This window comes from Aethina tumida, chromosome 3, assembly GCF_024364675.1.
Source record: "Aethina tumida isolate Nest 87 chromosome 3, icAetTumi1.1, whole genome shotgun sequence".
Classification (NCBI taxonomy): domain Eukaryota; kingdom Metazoa; phylum Arthropoda; class Insecta; order Coleoptera; family Nitidulidae; genus Aethina; species Aethina tumida.
Window position 1 is genome coordinate 13,772,298 of NC_065437.1, and position 23,683 is coordinate 13,795,980.

At 31.2% G+C, this 23,683-nt stretch overlaps 4 protein-coding genes across 4 annotated transcripts in view; all 4 read right to left on the reverse strand.

The window, feature by feature from the left end:
• Positions 1–1,150: 1,150 nt before the first annotated feature.
• Positions 1,151–4,424, reverse strand: LOC109600657 (UDP-glycosyltransferase UGT5). The gene is made up of 7 exons (XM_020016832.2): positions 4,283–4,424; positions 4,003–4,221; positions 2,997–3,945; positions 2,112–2,704; positions 1,761–1,980; positions 1,479–1,698; positions 1,151–1,429 (listed from the first exon to the last, which is right to left on the reverse strand). The coding sequence occupies exons 3-7, from the start codon at positions 3,235–3,237 to the stop codon at positions 1,291–1,293; spliced, it is 1,413 nt and encodes a 470-aa protein (XP_019872391.2). The 5' UTR covers positions 3,238–3,945; positions 4,003–4,221; positions 4,283–4,424; the 3' UTR covers positions 1,151–1,290.
• A 38-nt stretch (positions 4,425–4,462) lies between these two features.
• LOC126264793 (UDP-glucuronosyltransferase 2B31-like) lies at positions 4,463–5,173 on the reverse strand. The gene has a single exon (XM_049964128.1). The coding sequence runs from the start codon at positions 5,171–5,173 to the stop codon at positions 4,463–4,465; it is 711 nt and encodes a 236-aa protein (XP_049820085.1).
• A 755-nt stretch (positions 5,174–5,928) lies between these two features.
• Positions 5,929–7,949, reverse strand: LOC109600649 (UDP-glycosyltransferase UGT5). The gene is made up of 5 exons (XM_020016825.2): positions 7,715–7,949; positions 6,899–7,491; positions 6,587–6,806; positions 6,312–6,531; positions 5,929–6,246 (listed from the first exon to the last, which is right to left on the reverse strand). The coding sequence occupies exons 1-5, from the start codon at positions 7,923–7,925 to the stop codon at positions 5,964–5,966; spliced, it is 1,527 nt and encodes a 508-aa protein (XP_019872384.2). The 5' UTR covers positions 7,926–7,949; the 3' UTR covers positions 5,929–5,963.
• Positions 7,950–11,214: 3,265 nt separating this feature from the next.
• The window catches only part of LOC109600676 (mothers against decapentaplegic homolog 6), a 49,155-nt gene continuing 36,686 nt past the window's right edge, over positions 11,215–23,683 (reverse strand). The window contains exons 4-5 of the mRNA XM_020016853.2: positions 14,452–14,661; positions 11,215–13,192 (exon numbers count right to left, since the gene is read on the reverse strand). Of these exons, the coding sequence (XP_019872412.2) occupies positions 12,867–13,192; positions 14,452–14,661 (536 nt within the window). The 3' untranslated portion in view covers positions 11,215–12,866. The remainder of the gene's footprint in view (positions 13,193–14,451; positions 14,662–23,683) is intronic.

Genomic DNA, 23,683 nt, shown 5'->3' on the forward strand with positions numbered 1-23,683 from the left:
TTCACATCTATTGACACTCCGAGCATGTTTATATGGTTTTTTATTATTTAAATATAAATATGTTCCGGGCTGTACAAGATCATGATAAAATATAAATACAATTCAATTGAAATAACAATTAATATACATTCATATTATTTATGGATAGTATTTGTATTTATTTAAATTTCAATATACTTGATTTTTAACATTATTTTAATTTTTACATCATTGTCATCAGTAATTTCAACAATACTTAGACTATTTGTAATTTCAATTATTTCATTTTAGGCTTATGGTAATTAAAGTAAGAAATGAAAATATTTGATTCAAATTTATCTAAGTATCGCGTAAAAGCGGCATCGAATGTCGTTTTATGTTTTGTAGTACTGAGTTTTTGATCATTGGACATATTTAAATAAATTTTTCACTAAATCTATTCAATTTCACATATAAGATATACACAACACTATGTATCAACTGTATAGCTACAGGTATACTGGTATAAGCATGTCGGTGACGCGAACGCACGAGATTTCACCCATGCAAAAAGTGTCACGCACAACACACTGCGCGTGCGCCAGTCATGAGCATGTCAATGACGCGAACACATAATATTTCCCTACTAAAAAGTGTTGTGAGCGTGATTTTTCCTTGAAAGTAGACGACATTCTCCTCTATGAACACTCCACTTTCAAAACAGTAATAGATATTAACGTCAAACTTATTTTCGGCTTAGCTGGAGACCTTTAATGAAACCACTGCATTAGTAAAATTTTACCTGATTTCAAAATGCTCTCAAATGTACAGCTGTAACTCACCCTCTAGTTCCGGGACTTTATTCTTAAGGTCTACTTTTCGGGTACCAGCCAAATCAACAAATTTTTTCTTTTGTCTGAATTTATCAACAAAAGAAGGACGAGCATGTCGGTGACGCGAACCCATAAGATTTTCCCCTATCAAAAAGTGCCCAAAGCGTCTAAAGAAGTTTTCACTTCAAAAAAACATTTTTACATGTTTTAACAATTTACATTACAGTTTTTAATTTCAATAGTGAATTCAATATATTGTAAGAAAAGAGACTAAAAGATAATCATACTTTGATTTGTTAGTTGGAAACAAAAATAAACAAATTTATCAGTTATATATTTTTATTTATAACAAATTCCTAATCATATTTCTTCTTTTGAATTGATTTATTAGAAAATAAATTTAAAATTTTGCGTACTAAAAACGCAAGGATACAACAAATTGCAATAACAACACCAATCAAAAATAAAACTACGTCTAAACAAGTGTATTGTAAGAAACTCATGTGGCGAGATTTAAGATGAAGAACGATGTTCCATTGTGTTTTAAAGAGAACTCCACCCACTGAACTGCTGCGTCAAATGGCTTCAATGGCAGGCTTTTGAATCTTTCTGAAACTTCCTTAACATTCTTCTTGTATCTGAAAAATTAAAATAAATAAATATTATCAACATGTTAAATGAACTTACATAGGATTATTAATAACTTCTCGAATAGTTTCAACAATTTTTTCGGTAGTCATTGTGTTGTAATCTAGTAAAGCACCGCGTTGTTTTTGCTGTAAAGCTTTAATGTTGATAATTTGGTCGAAGATAAATGGCACTCCAATGACTGGAACACCGTGGTACAAGGCTTCCTGGGTGCTTAAAGCTCCTCCATGTCCAATGAACAGCACAACGTTTGGATGGGCTAGGAAAATAGTAAAATTTAGGCTCCCAACAAAAAACTGTTGATGGTTTGTTTCCATTTACCAAGCAAATCGTTTTGAGGTAACCATTTACGCACGATGACATTTTTGGGTAAGTTCTGGATGTCACTCTCGAATTTCCATAAAACATTCTGTTTCAGTTGCTTGAATGCATCCAAAAGAGTTTTTCTTTTTTCGGGTGAAAGTTTGTCAGATATCACGTTTGTACCCAATGAAAATATGATTATTCCGTCTTCTGAGTCGTCCAAAATTTTTTGTAAATCCTATTAAAATAACAATATTTATCTAAACCATTCAAATTGTTTTTCTTATATCAGATCTATTTTTAAGATTCTCCAATAGAAATATCGTTACATTCACAATGGTTGTTAAAAGATAAAAAATGTTTTTTAACCTTTGGAAGCTTTTTTGCTGGTTTAGCATGAAGTCCCCCAACTGGTATAATGTTTGGAGGCATGGGCTGGGGATAATCCAACAACGGATGAGTGTTGGCCAACAATAAGGAGATTCTATCAATATTTTTCATGTATGGTGCGTGCTCCAGTCCGTATTTATTCTTGGCCGCCTCCTCAAACTCGTTCCAATAGTAATAATACCCAAACTCAGCTCCGTACGTAGCCAAAAAATTGTAAACTCTGTCAGTAAAACTCATGTCATCAGTCACGTCGGAGAAGTATTGTGGAATATATGCCGGTTGTAAATTGTTGCCGAACACGTGTGAAAACTCGGGAGGTAACAAAAATGCTGTTACTCCTACAATTGGGATGTCAGGGAAGGCATGAAGTGGAGCTATTCCACATGGTACACTCGTGATGTCAGTAATGACGAGGTCGAATTTGTATTTATCTTTGTTTTTTAAGATTGAGTCCAGATTTTCAGATTTGTAAACTAAATCACACAATTGTCCCATTAATACCATGAAATGTGGAATTTGTAGGACCAGATTTGATTTTGGAAATTTTTCTGGATCTCCTTCTATATTAAAATCTAAAAAGAAAAGAAAATTATTAAACATATTAGAAATACCATCATATAAATGCTCATGTTAATGTAATAAAATGTTCAATTATTGTCATACTTTAATGTAAAAAGAAATATTTCAAATAAATAGTATCATCATAATTGATGTTAAGAGAGGTCGCATTATTCTCAAAATATTTTTTCTGGACACAAAAGAATAAAAGGAACAAAAAATAATTTTAAAACTCCATTATTTATTATATTATACGTTGTTTATATTTTGCCTATATAGATTATGTAGTTGTTAACAGTTACTTACGTTTATAATCCACAGGATGATACAAATCAGTTTCGGGCATTTGTTTCGAAAAGGCATCGAAAAATGTTACATTGTGTCCTCGAGCAATCAATCCACTAACTAGAGCGTAATTCCAAATATAATGACTTTTTGAACAAGCCGGACTGTAAAAGAAAATGTTCGCACTGTATACGACGCTGATGAGTAACAATACTAAAAATAATCGTGTCATTCTGATCCGACGTTCACGATGCGACTGCATAAGTTATAATCAAAATTAGAGAGTTAAATAATAGTAGATAATTTATTTACAAGTAGTACAAGTACAATCTTGTGTTTGACAATTACATATGCTGTTTGGCCACCGGCAAAACAAAAGTTTTAACTCGAATGACTTTTATTATTTGATAAGTACCGATGATAAGTTAACTGATAACTTCAGAGATTTTTTTTTATTTTTCTGGTTTAAAGAATAAATTGAATAGTTGTGTATTTAAATATAATTTATATTATATCTGTTATATTATAATATTCTTATAGTAGTCCATGATGTTCTTGATCAAAAAGTACTAATTATTCCAGTTGAGTGATAATAGGAAACAATTTTTATGGGATACATGTATTGTACTTATTAATCGCTAAGTCCAAAAAAGCCTAATAATTTTTCTTAATTTAATTTACAAATTTTTATTCACGTTTGATTTTTTGAATTGATTTTTTACATAACAAATTTAGAATTTTTTGTAGAGAGAGTACAAAAATCCAACAAATTGTAACGATAATGCCAATCAAAAATAAAACCACGTCTAAACAAGTATATTGCAAAAAGCTCATGTGACGAGATTTAAGATTTAGGAAAGATGTTCCGTTATGTCTTAGTGAGTATTCCACCCAATGAACTGCTGCATCCAAAGGCTTCATAGGTAAACTTTTGAATCTTTCTGACACTTGTTTAACGTTCTTCTTGTAACTAAAACATATTCATGCAATAAACACCAATAAAATATTAGTCAAAAATTAAATTTACATTGGATTATTAATAATTTCTTGAATAGTGGTAACGATTTTTTCAGTAGTCATTGTTTTGTAATCCAGTAGACCACCACGATGTCTTTGCTGCAAGGCTTTAACATTGATGAGTTGGTCGAAGAAAAACGGTACTCCAATTATTGGAACTCCATGGTACAGAGCTTCTTGAGTGCTTAGAGCTCCCCATGTCCAATGAACAAAACAACATTTGGATGTGCTATAAAAAAAGTAAAATTTACTCCACCATCAAGAAGACGGATTGGTCTCTATTCGTGTACCAATTACGTCGTTTTGAGGCAACCATTTACGTACGATAACATTTTTAGGCAAGTCTTCAATGTCACTTTCAAATTTCCATAAAATAGTTTGTTTAAGTTGCTTGAAAGCGTTCAAGAGTGTTTCTCTTTTTTCAAGTGAAAGTTTATCAGACCTCATGTATGTACCCAATGAAAATACAATTACACCATTTTTTGATTCATCCAGAATCCTTTGCAAATCCTAATAAAATAAAGACTTTTGTCCAAATCATCATTATGTATACCGAGTAGTTTTACCTGTGGAAGTTTTTTAGCTGGTTTAACATGAAGTCCTCCTACTGGAATAATATTCGGAGGCAAGGGCTGAGGATAATCCAACAACGGATTCGTGTTGCTCAACAATAAAGAAATTCTGTCAATATTTTTCATATATGGTGCGAGATGTGATCCGTATTTTTTCTTGGCTGCCTCTTCAAACTCGTCCCAATAGTAATAATATCCAAATTCAGTCCCGTAGGTCGCCAAAAAATTATACACCCTCTCCATAAAACTCATGTCGTCAGTCAAATCGGTGAAGTATTGAGGAATGTAAGCAGGTTGTAAATTGTTGCCGAAAATATGCGAATAATCCGGCGGTAACAAAAACGTAGTCACACCCACAATGGGGATGTCTGGGAAGGCATGAAGTGGGGCTACCCCACATGGTAAAATTGTGATGTCGGTAACGATGAGGTCGAATTTGTATTTGTCTTTGTTACGCAGGATTGAGTCCAGATTTTCTGATTTGTAGGCAAGGTCGCACACTTCCCCAATTAAAAACATGAAATGCGGAATTTGTTTAAGTAACTTTCCTTCCGGAAATTCTTCCGGATCACCCTCTAAAGTCAAATCTAAGAGAATTAATGATGACATTCCATACTCATACAAATGATTCAATTAATGACAGTCACAAGTTTATAGTGTATAATTTTAAATAAAAATATCTTTAAAATAACCTTTTTTCTTAGGCTTTAATAAATTTACATAAAATTACATATTATATTTATATAGTTAATTAATTTAATTTTTAAAACCACACTTTATTTTTCAACGTCTTCTAATTACATATTTTAAATAATTCAACAGCTATTATTGTAATACAACATAAAAAACATTACTTACATTTAAAATCCACTGGATGATAATAATCGGTTTCGGGTATTTGTTTCGAAAATGCATCGAAAAATGTTACATTATGTCCTTTAGCTATTAATCCACTAACTAAGGCATAATTCCAAATGAAATGACTTTTTGAACATGCCGAATTATAAAAAAATATATTCGCACTATAGGCGAAATTGACGAATGACAATATTAAAAATAATCGTGTCATCGTGTCGATGCACAGTTCTCGACGCGACTGAAATTATTATGACCTCAATTGTTATATCAAATTGTAATAGATAAATTGTTTGTGAGTAGTTAAAATTCGACTTTAATATTTGTTAACCGTGATATTTATCAACTGATATCAAAATTTTTGCTTCAATGATTTTTATAAGCAATAAACTTAATTACTTGTAAGTTAGTTAATGTTTATATCATTTCCTTAGTTAATTACAATGGCCAAAATAAACTAATGTATCACTATACAGAATGATTTGATATCTATAATTTTTAAAAAAAAATGTTTAAAATCTTTCTTTATTAAACACATAAATTCCTAATCACTTTTCTTCTTTTGTGATGATTTATTACATACAAGAATAAAAATTTTATGAGCAAAAAAAGCAACAATCCAACAAACTGCAATAACAACTCCAACCAAAAACAAAACTACATCCAAACAAGTAAATTGTAAAAAGTTCATATGACGCGATTTAAGATTTAAGAAAGAAGTCCCGTTGTGTTTTAAAGAGTATTCCACCCATTGTACTGCCACATCCAAAGGTTTTAATGGCAAACTTCTAAATCTTTCAGACACTTGTTTAACGTTCTTCCTGTATCTAAAACATAATGCAATAAATACATCAGTAATAATCGTTATATCTTTAAAATAATTAAAATTTACATGGGATTATTAATGACTTCTCGAATAGTGTCTACGATTTGTTTAGAAGTCATTGTTTTGTACTCTAGCAAAGCACCACGTTGTTTTTGTTGTAACGTTTTAACGTTGATGAATTGGTCGAGGAAAAATGGAATTCCAATGATTGGAACTCCGTGGTACAATGCTTCTTGAGTGCTTAGGGCTCCTCCATGTCCGATGAACAGAACAACATTTGGATGTGCTAGAAAATATTGGAATTAGTTTTTCCAATAACCTTTTGCTATAACTTCATTTACCAATTACGTCATTTTGTGGTAGCCATTTGCGTACAATGACATTTTTGGGTAAGTCTTCAAGTTCACTTTCATATTTCCATAAAACGGTTTGATTCAATTGACTGAAGGCGGCCAGAAGCGATTCCCTTTTTTCAACTGGAAATTTATCAGATCTCATATTTGTGCCCAACGAAAATACTATTACTCCGTCCTTTGAATCTTCAAGAATCTTTTGCAAATCCTAGTAAAATGTAAAAGACATTAATATTTGGCAGGTTTCCAAAATAACACCAGTCTTGGTTATTTTTATTATTAAAACAGAAATTTTTTTACCAGTGGTAACTTTTTTGCCGGTTTGGCTTGAAGCCCTCCAACTGGAATAATATTCGGGGGCAACGGCTGAGGATAATGCAACAGCGGATTAGTGTTGCTTAACAACAAAGAAATTCTATCAATATTTTTCATATATGGTGCATGTTCCGATCCGTATTTTTTCTTAGCCGCTTCCTCATATTTGTTCCAGTAGACGTAATATCCAAATTCTGTTCCGTAGGTAGCCAAAAAGTTGTAAACTCTCTCCATAAAGGTCATATCATCAGCAAAATGGGAGAAGAAATGAGGTATGTACGCAGGTTGTAAATTATTGCCGAAAATGTGTGAAAACTCAGGTGCTAACAAAAATGGAGTAACACCGACAACTGGGATGTCAGGGAAGGCATGTAGTGAGGCTACTGCACATGGTAGTATCGTGATGTCGATAATGATGAGGTCAAATTTGTACTTGTCTTTGTTTAGCAGAATTGAGTCCAGGTTTTCAGATTTGTAGAGAAAGTCACACATTTCATCTACTAGTATCATAAAGTGAGGAATTTGCACAGCTATATTTCCATCCGGAAATTCATCGGGTTCTCCCTTAACAGTGTAATCTAAGATAAAAAACAACAATATTAAATAAAGCAGAACAGAACATTAGTTTAAGCCTCAATTAAACTGAATTAAATGAATTTCTCCAGTTAGTTTTAAAAATAAATTTAATTTAATTTAATTTATTTTTAACATATTTTCATATCACATATATTCTAATAGTAATATTTATATAAATTAACAACGAAATATTACAAATAAGTTATATAAAAAGTTGTTACTTACATTTATAATCCACAGGATGATACAAATCACTTTCGGGCATTTGTTTCGCAAAAGCGTCAAAAAATGTTACGTTGTGCCCTTTAGCAATCAATCCACTTATAAGTGCATAATTCCAAATAAAATGACTTTTCGAACATAAAGGATTGAAAAAGAAAATGTTCGCACTGCAAGCGAAATTGACTAATAAAAATATCAAAAATAATCGTGTCATTTTGATCCGACGTTCCAGACGAGACTGAAAAAGCTATGACCCCAATCGTTAAATAATAATAGATAAATTGTTTACAAGTAATTAATATTTGTTTGATAATTACACATGATGTTTATCCATTGACAAAGCAAAATTTTGTCTCGTATGATTCTTAGGAAATGTGAATTCACTGCGATAACTAATTGATAGTGGTCACGTTATTTCCAAAAATGGAAATTATAAAAAAACTACTTTTTGTGTATCAGTATTATTTTTTATTTATTGGAGATTGAAATATTAAGATTACATGAAATCACAATTAAGAATATCTTAAAAAACATTCCAACTTGGATGGATTTAATCTAACAAACAAATGAATTTTGAAAATTGTTTAGTAAGGTAATTAATTCTGTTTTGATTCTGTTCAATAAAATCAGATTGGAAATTTTTATTATCAATAATGCAGATCTTACACATTTTTTTACCTATCTCGATTGATTGATTGATTAATGATTAGTAAGGAAATTAAGTAATTAAACTCCAAAATTTCTATTCATATTTATTTTTTTGTTTTAATTTATTACATAGCAATTCTAAAATTTGTACTAGAATAATCATAAAAATGAAACAAATTGCAACAATAACAACAACTAAAAACAAAACTACATCTAAACAAGTGTATTCTAAAAAACTCATGTGACGCGATTTAAGGTTTAGAAATGACATTCCATTGTGTTTTTATGAGTATTCCACCCAATGTACTGCTAAATACAAAGGCTTTATTGGTAAGCTTTTGTATTATTTCTGAAACTTCCTTAACATTCTTCTTATAACTAAAATAGATGCAATCAATAATAATCTTTAAAATCTCCATATATCTTACATAGGATTATTAATAACTTCTAGAATTGTGTCAACGATTTGTTTGGTAGTCATAGTTTTGTAATCTAGTAGAGCGCCTCGTTGTCTTTGCTGTATAGCTTTAACATTGATATTTTGGTCGAAGAAAAAAGGTATTTCAATGATTGGAAGTCCATGGTACAAAGCTTCTTGAGTACTTAAAGCTCCTTCATGACCAATGAACAAAACCACATTCGGATGTGCTAGAAAAGTAGTCGAATTTACACCTACATAAAAGACTACTAGTACATTTATTTATCCATTTTTTCAACCTGAGGTAGTTGTTTTGCAGGTTTGGCTTGAAGTCCTCCAACAGGGATAATATTCGGAGGCAAGGGTTGAGGATAGTCCAACAATGGATTTGTATTGCTCAACAACAAAGAGATCCTATCAATGATTTTCATATATGGTGCGTATTTGGGTCCGTATTTCTTCACAGCCACTTTTTCAAATTCATCACAGTATTTATAATATCCAAATTCAGCACCATAAGTAGTTAAAAAATTGAATAGCCTCTCCATAAAACTCATGTTGTCAGTTAAACAGGAGAACTATCGGGGAATGTAAGCGGGCTGTAAATTGTTGCCAAAAATATGTGAATACTCGGGCGGCAATAAAAATGGAGTCACCCCCACAACAGGAATGTTGGGGATGGCGTGAAGTACGGCTACTGCACATGGGAACATCGTAAGCTCCGTAATGACAAGGTCGAATTTATATTTGTTTCTGTTCTGCAAGATGGAGTCCAGATTTTCACACTTCCTCCATAAATGACATAAAATGGGGAATTTGTATAGCTAAATTTCCTTCTGGGAATGCTGCTGGATCTCCTTCTATAGCAAAATCTGAAGGAAAGAAACGACAACATTTTAATAAATTGCTCAATTAACCTCTATTTTTTATTAGTCCATTTTTACATTTAAGAGTTTATTTATAATGTATTAATATTAATTTCAAATAAGACGGACAAATCTTTTCAATCAAACAGGTTCTGGAATAATTGAAGCACGAAATTCCAAAAATATTACAATTATATATATAAGATATATATTATACTTGAATATATAAGACAAAAAGTAACAACTTACATTTAAAATCTACAGGATGATACAAATCCGTTTCAGGTATTTCTTTAGAAAAAGCGTCGAAAAATGTGACATTATGCCCTTTGGCAATTATTCCATTCACTAGAGCATAATTCCAAATAAAATGACTTTTCGTACTTAAGGAACTGAGGTAGAAAATGTTCGAACTGTAGACGAAATTAACTAATAAACTTATTAAAAAAGATTGTGTCATTTTGATGCGACGATCCCGATACTACTGAAAAAATTATGGCCACATTTTTATGAGTAGGTATTCTGAATTTTTAACAGTTACACATTTGTTTGCCCACTGATAATGCAAATTTTAGATATAATTAGCTACAACTGTGAAACGTTAGTTGCGCTATTGCTTAAGAAAAACGTTTTAACCTACCTAATTTAAGGGAATTGTCAAGAGATTGAGATGTTGAGAATATATGAGACAACGACTAAGAACTTATTTTAAAAACAAAGCATACGATATATTTAATTTCTTTGAGTATACTTAATTACAACAAGTGTAATTTGCATGGAAATTACTTAATATACTTGAAGAAAATGAGAGTGGATGCAGATTAATGTTGACCAATTCGTTATCTCGTCTGATTACCAGAATCCGAACAAAAAATGGCAAAAATCTGCGCGCTCGTAATTCCAAAGTCAATTCCCATGAACAGATAGTTTACGATCCGGATTGTTAATTTATCGCTGCATATCGGCGTGATCGGTCGTCATAATTGATAATTAAAAAACGAAATACCGAAGCGACAGGAAGCGACTAGTACTGGCACTTAAAAAATAACATTCCTCGTACTAATTGGCGGTCGTATTGGAAAAAATTAAATTCAAGCCGGGCAAATTATTTTATTCGTTCAGAAATTGCTCTTGTAATTATTACATTGTTATGTCATGCAATGTTTGTTCATCCATACCTACCGATTCTTCATCAATTCTTTTATTTTCAGTTTCTTAAGAATTAAGAGAAATAAAACATTATAAAATATAAATTAATAAGTCTTTATTTGTCAATTTAAGGGATATTTTAAATTGTTCATGTACTTATTAGATTGTTATGACATGGAATGTTTGTTCATCCATACCTACCAATTCTCCACTCATACTTTTTTTGAATTTTTTGGTTTGAATTAATTATTCTTTATTTGTCAATTTAAAGGATAATTAAAATTACTAATGTGCATATTACCTTATTATACCCTATAATATTTGTTCCACCTTACTTACCAATTCTCCATCCATTTATTTTCTTCATTTTTAAGAAAAATGAACATGAACCAATGAACTAAGGAAAATAAAACATTATGATATATAAATTAATCATTCTTTATTTAGCAATTTAAGGGATGTTTGAGAATCCCTCAAAATTGTGTTGTGGATATTATGTACAGTATTTACAATTTTCTGGACTGGCTTGACTGATTGTCCTTTGAATTGTGTCTCGAGAGGAAAATGAGCATTTTATATACAAAAAAAAAACACATAAAACATACAGTTTCTTCCATAAACATCCTTTTTGTGAATTATTAGGATGACTGAAAGTCAGTACACAAAAATAAAAACAAAATAATAAAAAATCAATAAATAGTTCAACAAAAATACAAGACGAGATGTTAAATTAAAAAAAAATGATCGAAATGGATATAATTGTACAGATTAAATAATATATATCCCAGTTATTTTAATAGAAATTTATTTCTTATTTATTCAGAAATATACAAAATTGTACAGTTCACTTGTTTTAAATAAATAAACAAAAACTATGAAATACATTATTTTTAATTTTTACATATAAATATCGCTATGAAGGCACTGCTATTATATATTTTTTCATTGCATGGACCTAGCAAACTTCAATCTTAGTGACTAGTAACTGTAACAGTACATAGGAAATAACCTCGTTACAAAAAAGCAAGACGAAATACAAATTTATTACTACCGATTGCCTCACGACAATCAATAAAATAAGTACAAAAAATAAATTATAATGGAATAAATATAGATTTTGGAGATTCGAAAGGTGAAACACTGTCGAACCGTCCAAGATTCGGATCGTCTTTCAAATCACAATCTCAACAGCCAGCTCAAGTAATACAGGATTGTTTTATTTAAGATTAACAAAAGATTCAGTCAGAAAGTAATCGTGTATTTCCGGAGCCAACGATAAAGTACAAAAATAAAAATGCTTTTGTTGTAAACTAATGAAATTAACAGGTTTTTTTCGTAATGGTCCCTACTACATTGAGATTTTTACAATATCCCAAAGCACCAAAAGTATAAATTTAAGTGAACCTTAACAAGTACATCAATTCGTCGATGTATCGAAGGTTTATTCAATTTATCCACTTGTAACAAAATATGTTCTATTAATGTTAGTAGAAGAGTTGCCTGAAATATTACAACATCGTTGCAACATCCCAGCAACCGTTCTGTTACAAATTACTTGTCTGTGGACACGTTCGATTTGTCGATATGGAACAAATTGAACGGTTACAATATTGTTTTGGGTTCACAATTTATTTAAAAATCTATTCGCTATTCATAATATATTCGTAAATCTGCACATTTACACAATTTCGCTTTTACATACCCTGTGCAAAGTTTCACCGAAAATGCCAGCTTTAATAAATGCTCTTTCGTTTCAATTTTTTGCAATAGTACGGCTTCTTTTTAAGACACTTCGAATATAATGTTATTAATAACAACAACGACAACAATAATAATTATATAAAAAAAGCGGACATTTCGGCCCAAAAACTGAAAAGGTAGTAGTCGGACGGAAACCATGTGTTGCACTCTGTTCCAGCGTTTCGTTCAAATACAAATTCAGCCTTTATTTTTTTAGTAAAAAAATTTTTACAACAACTAAATCTGCCATGCAACTTGATCCCGGAACAATTTCCATGGCACGGATCACAATAGAGTTCCACGTTTGTACGGTCCGCGATCCAGGCATCTCGGATCACCTGCAGGGCGCCCTCAGACAGATCTCGAGCCAGTAGGGACACGAGGTGATGTCCCGGCACTTGTAGTTGGAGCCCCAGCCCTTCACGAAGCTCACCTTTATGGAATGGGGATCGATGGGTCCGAGATTGTGCTGCGCGTAGTAACTGTGCCCGTGCACCAGCGACAGGTCGTACACGCACAGACAATGCTCGGCAGGTACTTTTGTAGGGTTCGACGAGGGATTCGATTCCGGATCGCAGAGGGTCAGCGAGTGCACGAATATCGGCACCTCCGAACGGTTGTACAGCCAGACGCAGTCACCTTCAAGCGACAGTGTTATTCCTGTAAAACAACAATAGTTTACACATTAGTAACTCGTAAAACATAGTAAAAAATAAATTTGAATATACTATAAATGCCAAGTTTTGAATTACACAGTAAAAAACATTGTGGAGATAATATTTAGTACTCTTTAGAATTGCTTTTTTGTATGATAAAAAAATTCATCAATCATTTTAATTTATTTTAAGTCAAAAACTACCATTGAGAAACTAAATGTAAATACTTATAGACAAAATTTCACTTTTTTGACTCAAAACTAAAGCCCACAAGGTAATTTCTAGGTAATTATACCAGGAACGAAAATAAGACAGAATTATGAATATGAAAAAATTTTTATAAAATTTGGTATTTCAGGGGAAATTTGCTTTTCAATTGTCATGCATAAATAGTATACTGTAGGTTTTGGACTAAAAAATGTGACACTTTTTCTGTAAATATATATTTTCATGCTTCACAATTGAAAAAATTGTTAAAATCGGGTAAAAAAATATAAATTTTATGAGGATCCTGCTTTCAAATGGGCTACACTGTATATACAACCCGATTCAGAAAAATATATGTACCATTTTAGAATAAAAATATAGAAAGTTTTTATAATACTGTATAAAACAAGAACAGTAAATTAATATTATTTTAATAGTTACGGCAAAAATATTTAACAATTTAAACAGTAACTTAATAATGACCAATATTGTACGTATATTTCATTTGATATTTACATTTTCAATTTAAAATTTAAATAAATTAATACTACATTGTAAAATTTATATTGTACACAATAAAATTATAACCTATTTGAATAAATAGTTTAAAATAGAATCAAAATTTACATAAATTCATTAGGATTTATTTTATTTTGTATTGGATTACTTCTTTAATCATATGCCTTTTTTGATGTAATGATATAGAAAAAAAATAGTTATTTATTGTTAATTTAATCTTTGATATTTTTCTTATTCTTTACATATACAGTAGGAAAAACGTTTAACCCGTCTGAATTTAGAGAGAAACATAATGCATGACAGAGACAGTAAAGGTCTAGGACTTATTGTCTCTATTGTACATGTTGTCTCTTTCAGGATTAAGATGGATCAAATTCTTTTCGTACTGTATATGAATTTTTGTCAATAATTTAATGTTCCTTAAAGGTAGGCAACCCAGATTGCACCAAATACACAATTCTTTCTTTACATAGTGTTTTGTTAATTCTGTTGGATTTTAATAGCCGATTCATACCATACGAATGAATAGATACATACCTAGACCGATTTTACACATCGTCTTGACGTCCGATTCGGGCGGCGAGAAGCTGTGCTGCGCCAGATTCTTGAGACAGATCCCCTGGCCGTGCGGCGGTTCCGAGCCGAAGATGTTAACAGTCGCGTACTCCACCGGGTACGTTCGACCGACCCTCGTCCTCATCTGCCAGAACGCCAGGTTGCACCATGCGTTCGAAGCCATATGTGAATCTGCAACCAAAAACCGGTCGTGTAAAAATCGTGCACCGAAGAGTGCGGCGGGCGGGAACGGGGAAAAATAAAATGTAATTGACAGGTGCGTCGCCGTGCGGTAGTGGAACATCAACACGGCAGTGACGTCACGGTAGTGGCGCCAAGCGTCCATCTGCCGGCGCCGTTAGGTGCATGTTGATCGATCATAAACACCTGGCCCCCTTCTCCGTCGCGCCGAAAATGGGGGGCGACGCTCCCCCAAAAATAGGCCGTCAAAATCCGACACGCACGACGTCTAGACCTCGGCTGCATATTCGACGCTCAGCATCCGTGTTATTTTTTTCCCTCTGTTTTTCATTAACGGCATTCGATTGATTTACATTTGCACTTTATTTACGTACGAAAATAACAATTGTGGCAAATGCGAAAATTGGCTGCGGGATATTTTCGTTGAACGGCGTCGACCTGTCGTAAAATTGCCGGTCTTATTATAGGTTTAATTGGTCTATTTACGATCGGTCCGAATTAAAATAAGTTGCGGCCAGTAACTAGTTTTTCAATTCCACGAAAGTGATTTATATAATCAAACGAATAACTTTCATTAAGCGAAGCCAGGCCGATTATTGCCACATACCTGGATAATTGTGGCAGTCTAAATATTTACACTAATTAACAATAAGTTTCTTTGTGCCGTTTCGAATTAACTCGTCTAATTGACGGCTACGGGTATTAATACATTCGCCTTCGGCCCGCGTTTAATATTGCCATTGTCATAATTCGAGTAATTAGGTTCGATTACACCGTTTAGCGTTTCACGGTCGCGTCTGAGGTCCAAAGGCGATCGAATGCGAAAGGATTGCGGGCCAAACTGGCACCGGCCGCCGTGACAATTGGAACTGGAACCAAGAAATTTAAACGCACATGAATTATTTGACATCGGAGACGCGAAATGTGCCGCCGATCGGGACGGGCTTTGGGACGTGGCGCCGGCGCCAGTCGCCGCTTGTTTTTCTACAAGACAATACGTTTGGTGCCATATTAAAAGTTTATTTTTGAACGCCCAACACATTCCACGGCTTTACATTTTATCTATTTCGGCGCCGGGGATTTTTTCCACTAAAACCGACAACCTCCTTTCGATTCCGTCCACGGTCCATCGGGATGGTTTCGCGTACGCGGGTTTATTAAAATGCACGGGTATTTTCGCGGTGCGCGCAGACATGGCCGGACCACACGCGTCGCCGATGCAAATTCGTCTCGAACCCGTTTAGGTCGTTCCGATTTAATCGGGACACGATCAAATAAATAATCGATCGATCTGATTTCGCCGATAATCGCCTATCCAGATATTGAGTCTTTCTTGTGGGACGCTCTGATTTACCCGCAAGAAACTAAACGATAGCGAAACATCTCGTTTTACTACAACTAAAGAGAGAAATTTTTTTTTAATGATTTAGCGATGACCTTATGAAGGTAGAAACGATTGAACAAACGTGCGGTTCATTGAGAATGCATAGTTGTATGGTCGGACATGCACTCACACACATGGATGGAAAAAAGGTGGGCGAGCCCATTGCGTACCTTCGAATCGGAAAGGTGCGGCCCGTCTCCATATTATTAAATGCGCGACACGCCGATGCACACTATACAAAAACGAAAAAAATCTCTCCTAATTTCGCAACAGTTTATAATACAACAACCCATAAAAATGGCTACAATAAAACTAAAAAATTGGTCAGATTTTTAATTAATCTTATTAAATTTTTAAATTAGCAAAGGAATACGAAAAATTACCTTAATTAAGGTCCATTATGCCTAGTTTATCGAGAAATATATTCTTCAAAAATAATGTTTCTATTTTACTGCCAGATTTTTTATTAAATATTTTTAATGTATTGTAAATAAACCACATCTCTTTATTCCCATGTTTAAAAAGAGTTTATGATTTAAATATTATTTACTTTGGCAGAGTTAATTTTTAAAACTTCAAAATATGTTTTTTATGTAATTTAAAACCTTTTCTACGTACAGAAATTGTTGTGTCAATAAAAAGAAAATTGTTTTGACTATGCCAAACTTAATTTAGAAAAAACAATTATGTGTTTTCTTTAACTGGTCACCTGTCACCTAACTATAATATTGTAATGTATAAAACTGTTTATTACTATGATAAACCATGTAAATTCTGTTATTACCTTTTGTATTAAAAATAAAGATATGAATGAAAATTTTTAATATTATTTAATCTCTCCATGATAAGATCAGTTATTAAACAGATGTCTAGAGTATTTTTTATTATGTCAGATATAATTGTTTAAGCGTGGTCTGTCTATTATTTTTTCTCTCACATATTTTTGCAAATAGAAGATATCTCAAATTATTTTTTGGACATAAAAAAGAGGTGTTTTGAAATTTATTTTATTAAATAAGAAAACAACTTTACGTAAATTAATTAATCATTGCTTAAAATAACTTGTTTTTGAAAAATATTTTTATAACATATTTTTGCCATTTTTGTTTTTGGAGTTTGGAATGTGAAACACATATGTTTTAAGACATAAAATGTAACAAAATAAAGAATTTCATGCATTTTCAATTTTTTTCAATCTCCAACAACGTATAATTTTTGCTATTTTTTGTTTTGAAAAGGATTACACATGATTTAAGACATAAATGTAACAAAATAAACAATTTCAGTCTTGTTAAACCTTCAACGAAGTTCAATTTTTTGAATTTTATTGTTTAAACTGAATTTGAATTGTATAAAATTATATTATAAAATATTTTGAATAAAAATTAATGTAATTGTTGTTAATTTTTGAATTAAAAATGTATTAACATGTTTTAAATAAATAAAAAAATTGTATAAATCCTGGTCATAAAATATGTTTAACTAAGATTTAATATAAATTTTGCTATATTTTGTCTTGGAAAAGTGTTATACATATTTTAAAACATAAATATAACAAAATACATAATTTTCAGTATTTCTAAATCTTCAACAAAGTTTAATTTTTAAAATTTTATTATATAAAACCAGTTTATAAAATATTTTTAATTAAATTAAAACAACAATGGTGGACTTTTATGATTTTTTATCCATTATTTTTACTAAAAATAAATGAAAAAATTATTTCATTTAATTTAATTTTTATTGTATAAAACTGGTTTATGATATATTTTGAATTAAAATTTAATGTAAAATTTGCCATTTTTTACCTTGAAAAGTATTACACATATTTAAAGACATAAATATAACAAAATAAATAATTTCATTCACTTTCAGTTTTAGTAAACATTCAACAAAGTTTATTTTTTAAAATTTTATTACACAAATCTGGTTTATAAAATATTTATAATTAAAATTTGATGAAATTTTTGCAAATTTTTGTCTTGAAATGTATTTAAAACATAAATATAACAAAATAAAAAGTATTTTTAGTTTTCTTAACATTAATTTTTTATTATATAAAACAGAATTTTATCGGTTTGAATGTAATAAAATTAGTTTATAAAATATTTTTAATTAAAATTTAATATTTCATAATATATTAATATATTTTTGTATTTTTGCTATTTTTGTCTTGAGAGATAAATATAACAAAATAAATATTTCAGTTTAATTAAACCTTCAATAACATTTAATTTTTATCATTTTACTGTATAAAACTAGTTTATAAAATACTTGTACTTAAAATTTAATATAAATTTTTTTTGTCTTTATAAATTTTTAAAATACTATAATATAAAGTTGACGTTTAATGTAAATATACAATTTTAAAAATATTTTGTCAGACTTTAAACTTATTAAAAAGAATTAATTTTTAAATAAATTAAATACGTTGAATTGCAAAAACAAGGTTGTGACTTTTTTGAACTTTAAGTTTAACGTTATCTTGATTAATTAATTAATATCTTGTTATCTAAAAAATTGTTGTTTTATCGTGGCGCCTTAATCTTTGAATAACAACTTTTAAAACTTTAACTACACTTATGTAAACTTTAACTACAACAATCTAAATTTAAACATATTATTCAACGTGTGATTACCAGGAAATGTGGCATTTTAAAAAAACATCCAACAACCATTTCCCCCCAACCATTTCGTTCGTTCCTCGGACAAAATTTAAACAAAACTTTCGGGAAGACGTTCGCGGTCAGTGTGCGTCGGACAGCCGTCAGCCGTCAGAAAGCCAGTGTCCTTCCTACGGCCTTACGCGGCCTTTGGGCCGTTTCCCCCTCCCGCCGGGCGCACGCCACTGGTTGGCGCCGGGCGCCTTATCCTCGTCGCGCGGTCGCGACACAACCGCACATTTTTTCTGCGACAACGTTTATTTTCGCTTATCTCGCACCGTCAATATCGACTACCACCCGTCCGACCGTTTCGTTCAATTGTTGCAGTGCACACCAAAATTCACCAAAGAGATCAAGACTCACACAGCGATAAACCACCGCGGAATTATCCTCGGATACGCCTCTGCCCGCCGTTTATTTTCCATGCCGTTACGTCGAAATAAAGGCAGATGAAAAGCTGAATTTCCAGATTAAATAGACCATTATGTCATGTTTGTCGACGGCCGAGATACCGTTACGGGTGTGCGCAACAAGTGGTCGACGAAAATCGTTGTCAAAGAGGAACCGAGAGACGAGCCACAAGTTGGACCGGAAAATCCGTTTTCGGTCGGACCGAGTCTCAACAGGTGAAAAACCGAAAAACACAAATCGACAGCGAGCGCACAAAAATGTGACGGACACTTCATAAATAAACAGGAGAGAACGTGTTGCACTTTTTTATTCTAAACTCGTTTGTTTACATTTTAAAATATTCCTGGGCGAATTCCTCTCTCCTGCATCTTCATGTTTAAAGATATATTAATTGATTTAGCGTGGTGGATATTTATATAGTCGACAGACACCAGTCATTAAACAACATTCCGCCTCGGACACAAACAACAATGCAAAGCGATAATGAATTAATTCATAAAGAGGATAAATTATTGGTCGGCGAACGGTGGAGGAAACGACAAGAAAAAAAATGTGTTTTTATGTAATAAACATAAAGTAGGATGGAAATAGCAATTAAGTTTGTTATCGGACCAACCCACAATTGTCGGGAATAAATATGCAATAACAAACACATATTATTTGCATATACTCATTGGAAATGTGTTTCCTCAATACACATGATATACCTGTTAAACTTGTTGTACACATATTTGTTTAATAATCGTGGCGCTAAAGTATTATGCAAAACAAATACCTCTTTATTTGCACAGAAGCCAGTTTCCCAATCATTTAATATTACAGCAATTATTAGTTTAATTAGCCGCCAATTTAATGCTTATTACGCTTTTAAAAGTCGATCGACGGTGCTTTGCCAATCGGAATCGCAGAAAGTGATCGTCGAACAATTCGATTTTGTCCAAATGTTAACGCAAGCGACAATTAGGTTCTTCATTAATTAGAGACAAGTGGAATTATAAAGGGGCCCATTTATCCGGTCGCGTTGTTGGATGAGCACGGCAATTTGGCAAAGTTTTGAGACGTACACGATGATAAATTAAAATTTCCAAGAAAACCCGTCCGTATTTTGTCGCGATCGAATATGTGACACTAAATAAACCGACTTGTTTACTAATTTAATAATATCGTTGAAAATGTGCTTAATTTGTTGTTCAGAATGTTGCACGATTTATGTTTTTTATCACCTTTTAAAACTGATGATGTTTAATCAGTGTGAAATGAAAGATTGTTAAATTAGTTGCACGATTTCATTTCTAATTGTTCATATCTATTTATATGTAATTTTATGTATTTTTTTGCAGGACTGAAAGATTTTATTAATAAACCTTGCGTAGGCTTGTAAACACGTATACGATTTTATAAAGTGCAGCGCGGACACGGCGGCGTTTTAATAATAATAATATATTTACATATAAAAAACATTAAACCTCAGCGTTACAATGTGCGCAAATCATTTTTAAGAATATGTCAGCAACGCTACATCGATTTTTGCTGGCTTTACAAAATAATCCTCACAGTTAATTTTAATAGAAGTTCAATTTAGGCTAAAGCACCCTTATTTTAATATATGATAAATTTCAAAATTCGGCTGAAGTCTCAAGTATGACTTTAAGTAAGTAAAATATTAACATTTTACTGACTTCAAAGGTGGACTTTTATGGTTATTCATCCATTATTTTTACTAAAAATAAAAGAAGAAATTATTTCATTTAATTTTAACAAAGAAGTGTTAATGGTTCAATATTAATTATATAATTTAATATATTTGAATAACTTTTAATGTAATTGTTGTTAACTTTTGAATTAAAAATGTATAAACATGTTTTAAATATATCAAAAAATTGTATAAATCCTGGTCATAAAATATTGTTAACTAAGATTTAATATAAATTTTGCTATATTTTGTCTTGGAAAATTGTTATACACATTTTAAGACATAAATATAATAAAATACATAATTTTCAGTATTTTTAAATCTTCAACAAAGTTTAATTTTTAAAATTTTATTATATAAAACTAGTTTATAAAATATTTTTAGTTAAATTAAAACAACAATGGTGGACTTTTATAATTTTTCATTCATTATTTTTACTAAAAATAAAAGAAAAAATTATTTCACTTAATTTTAATTTTAAGTGTTAATGGTTGACTATTAATTATATAATTTCATACATTTTCAGTTTTGTTAAACCTTCTACAAAGTTTAATTTTTTTTTATTTTTATCGTATAAAACTGGTTTATGATATATTTTGAATTACAATTTAATGTAATTTTTGCCATTTTTTGCCTTGAAATGTTTAGACATGTTTAAAGACATAAATATAACAAAATAAATAATTTCATTCACTTTCAGTTTTAGTAAAACTTCAACTAAGTTTAATTTTTTAAATTTTATTACACAAATCTGGTTTATAAAATATTTATAATTAAAATTTGTTGAAATTTTTGCTATTTTTTGTGTTGAAATGTATTTAAAACATAAATATAACAAAATAATAAGTATTTTTAGTTTTCTTAACATTAATTTTTTATTATATAAAACTGAATTTTATCGATTTGAATGTAAAACTAGTTTATAAAATATTTTTAATTAAAATTTAGTATAATTTTTGTATTTTTGCTATTTTTGTTTTTCAATGGTTTAAGACATAAATATTACAAAATAAATAATTTTATACAATAAACTGGATTATAAATTATGACAAAATAAAAAATTTCATACATTTTCTGATTTTCTTAACTTTTTAAAATTTTTGAACAAAATTGAATTGTGTAAAACTAGTTTATAAAATATTCTTAATTATAATTTAATATAATTTATGCTAATTTTTATTTTTTTGTGTTTTAAGATGTAAAATATAACAAAATAATTAATTATAACACAAAAAATAAAAATCATATTTAGTTAATTCATAATTTTAATATCTGGTCAAGTTAAAATGGTTAATTTAATAATATTTTTCGATCTTTTTAATCACCTTATAACTATTAGCTTTTTAATCAATTAATTCTTCAAAAAATCCTATTTATCATGACGTTATTCTTCACTACATAGATATATTTCTCTAAAATAAATAAGTAATAATAAACTGGTGCGTCAACCAGACGACTTTTGAAAATGACACCAATTTTAAAATTTAAAGTTGCTTTAACTAGACCGTTAGTGACCGTCATAATTTATTCGTCGTATTTAACATTCTTCCGGGCTGCACCAAAATCAACAGAGCGAATGTGTCAAAAAAAAAAAAAAAAAACACACACACACACACGTAGAGCGAGAGAGGACAAGAGTCGCAACATATAGATATTTGGTCCGCGCGCGTGTGACGTAATCGTGCCGATTGGCCGTAATCTTGGCGCCAGCGGTTGAACTCGTAATGTCTATTTTTATATGCCGCGGGTCCCCCCTCGTCGTCCCCCCGCCCCCTCCGGCGACTTGCACCGGCCACACCTCGCCCCACAATCATCCTCTCTCCGCTGACGACGTTGCCGGTCGCTCTTCCTCACCATCCGAAGAGCCACGACCAAGAACAAAGATCGTCTCGCTCCGATCCGCCGATTCGTTTCCGGGATCGGCGGATTTGTGCTCTCGGTGACGACGACGACGACGGAAAAACTGACCGGACACACCCATAAAACCGAAAAATAAAATAATAATAATAATAAAAAACATTTCTTCGTCGAACGATAATTTTCGTCCTTGATAAGAGCGGCGCAAACAACGAAAATATCAACGATTTCGCTTTTAATATATGCATAAAGACAATCTAATCTTGTTTACGAGCCGGTTCAATGTTAAAAACCGCAATTACCGAAAGCAATATTGAAATCGGTACCGCAAAACCTGAACGTGCGTAACCGAAAATTGAAATTTATGCTGTGCCTGCCAGTTTAACAATGATGATGAAGCGTTGATTTATGTGGTTTTAACAAAAAATTCCTATCACAACACGGCTACTATTTGTTGGACGGTGATTTATGCAATTCTTCCAAATTAGCTTTTGATTCTTACAAGGTTTCTACGTTTTGGGATTTCCTTGTTTTAGAATGATCATAATAAAACCACCTGTTATGACATTTTAATGACAGGTTTAGTTTTTTATAAAATGTGCATTTTTTAATAAAATTAAACAAAAATTTTGACGTAATGGGAAATAACAATGTGAGGCCAAAAAACTTGTTTTTCGGTAAATTTTTGGTCAGTTTATACAAAATAATATAAACGGCGCATATTTGATCAAATTAAAGAGATAAGTATCAGCTCATTTCTGCTTTCTGCCCTTTCTATGTAAAAAACGTCAAATCAAACCTAATTTGTCAAAACTAAAATTTATAGTTTTCAAATAATCATTTTTTGATCAAATCTTACGAAAAACTTAGGAAGCAGACAGTGAACAATCACAAATCAATTAGTGAAATTGTAAATTTTTTATGTTGTTTTGCTTCTACGTAGAAATGTCAAATTGACATTAATTTGTCATGGTTAAATTTTATAGTTTTCAGTTTATTCCATGG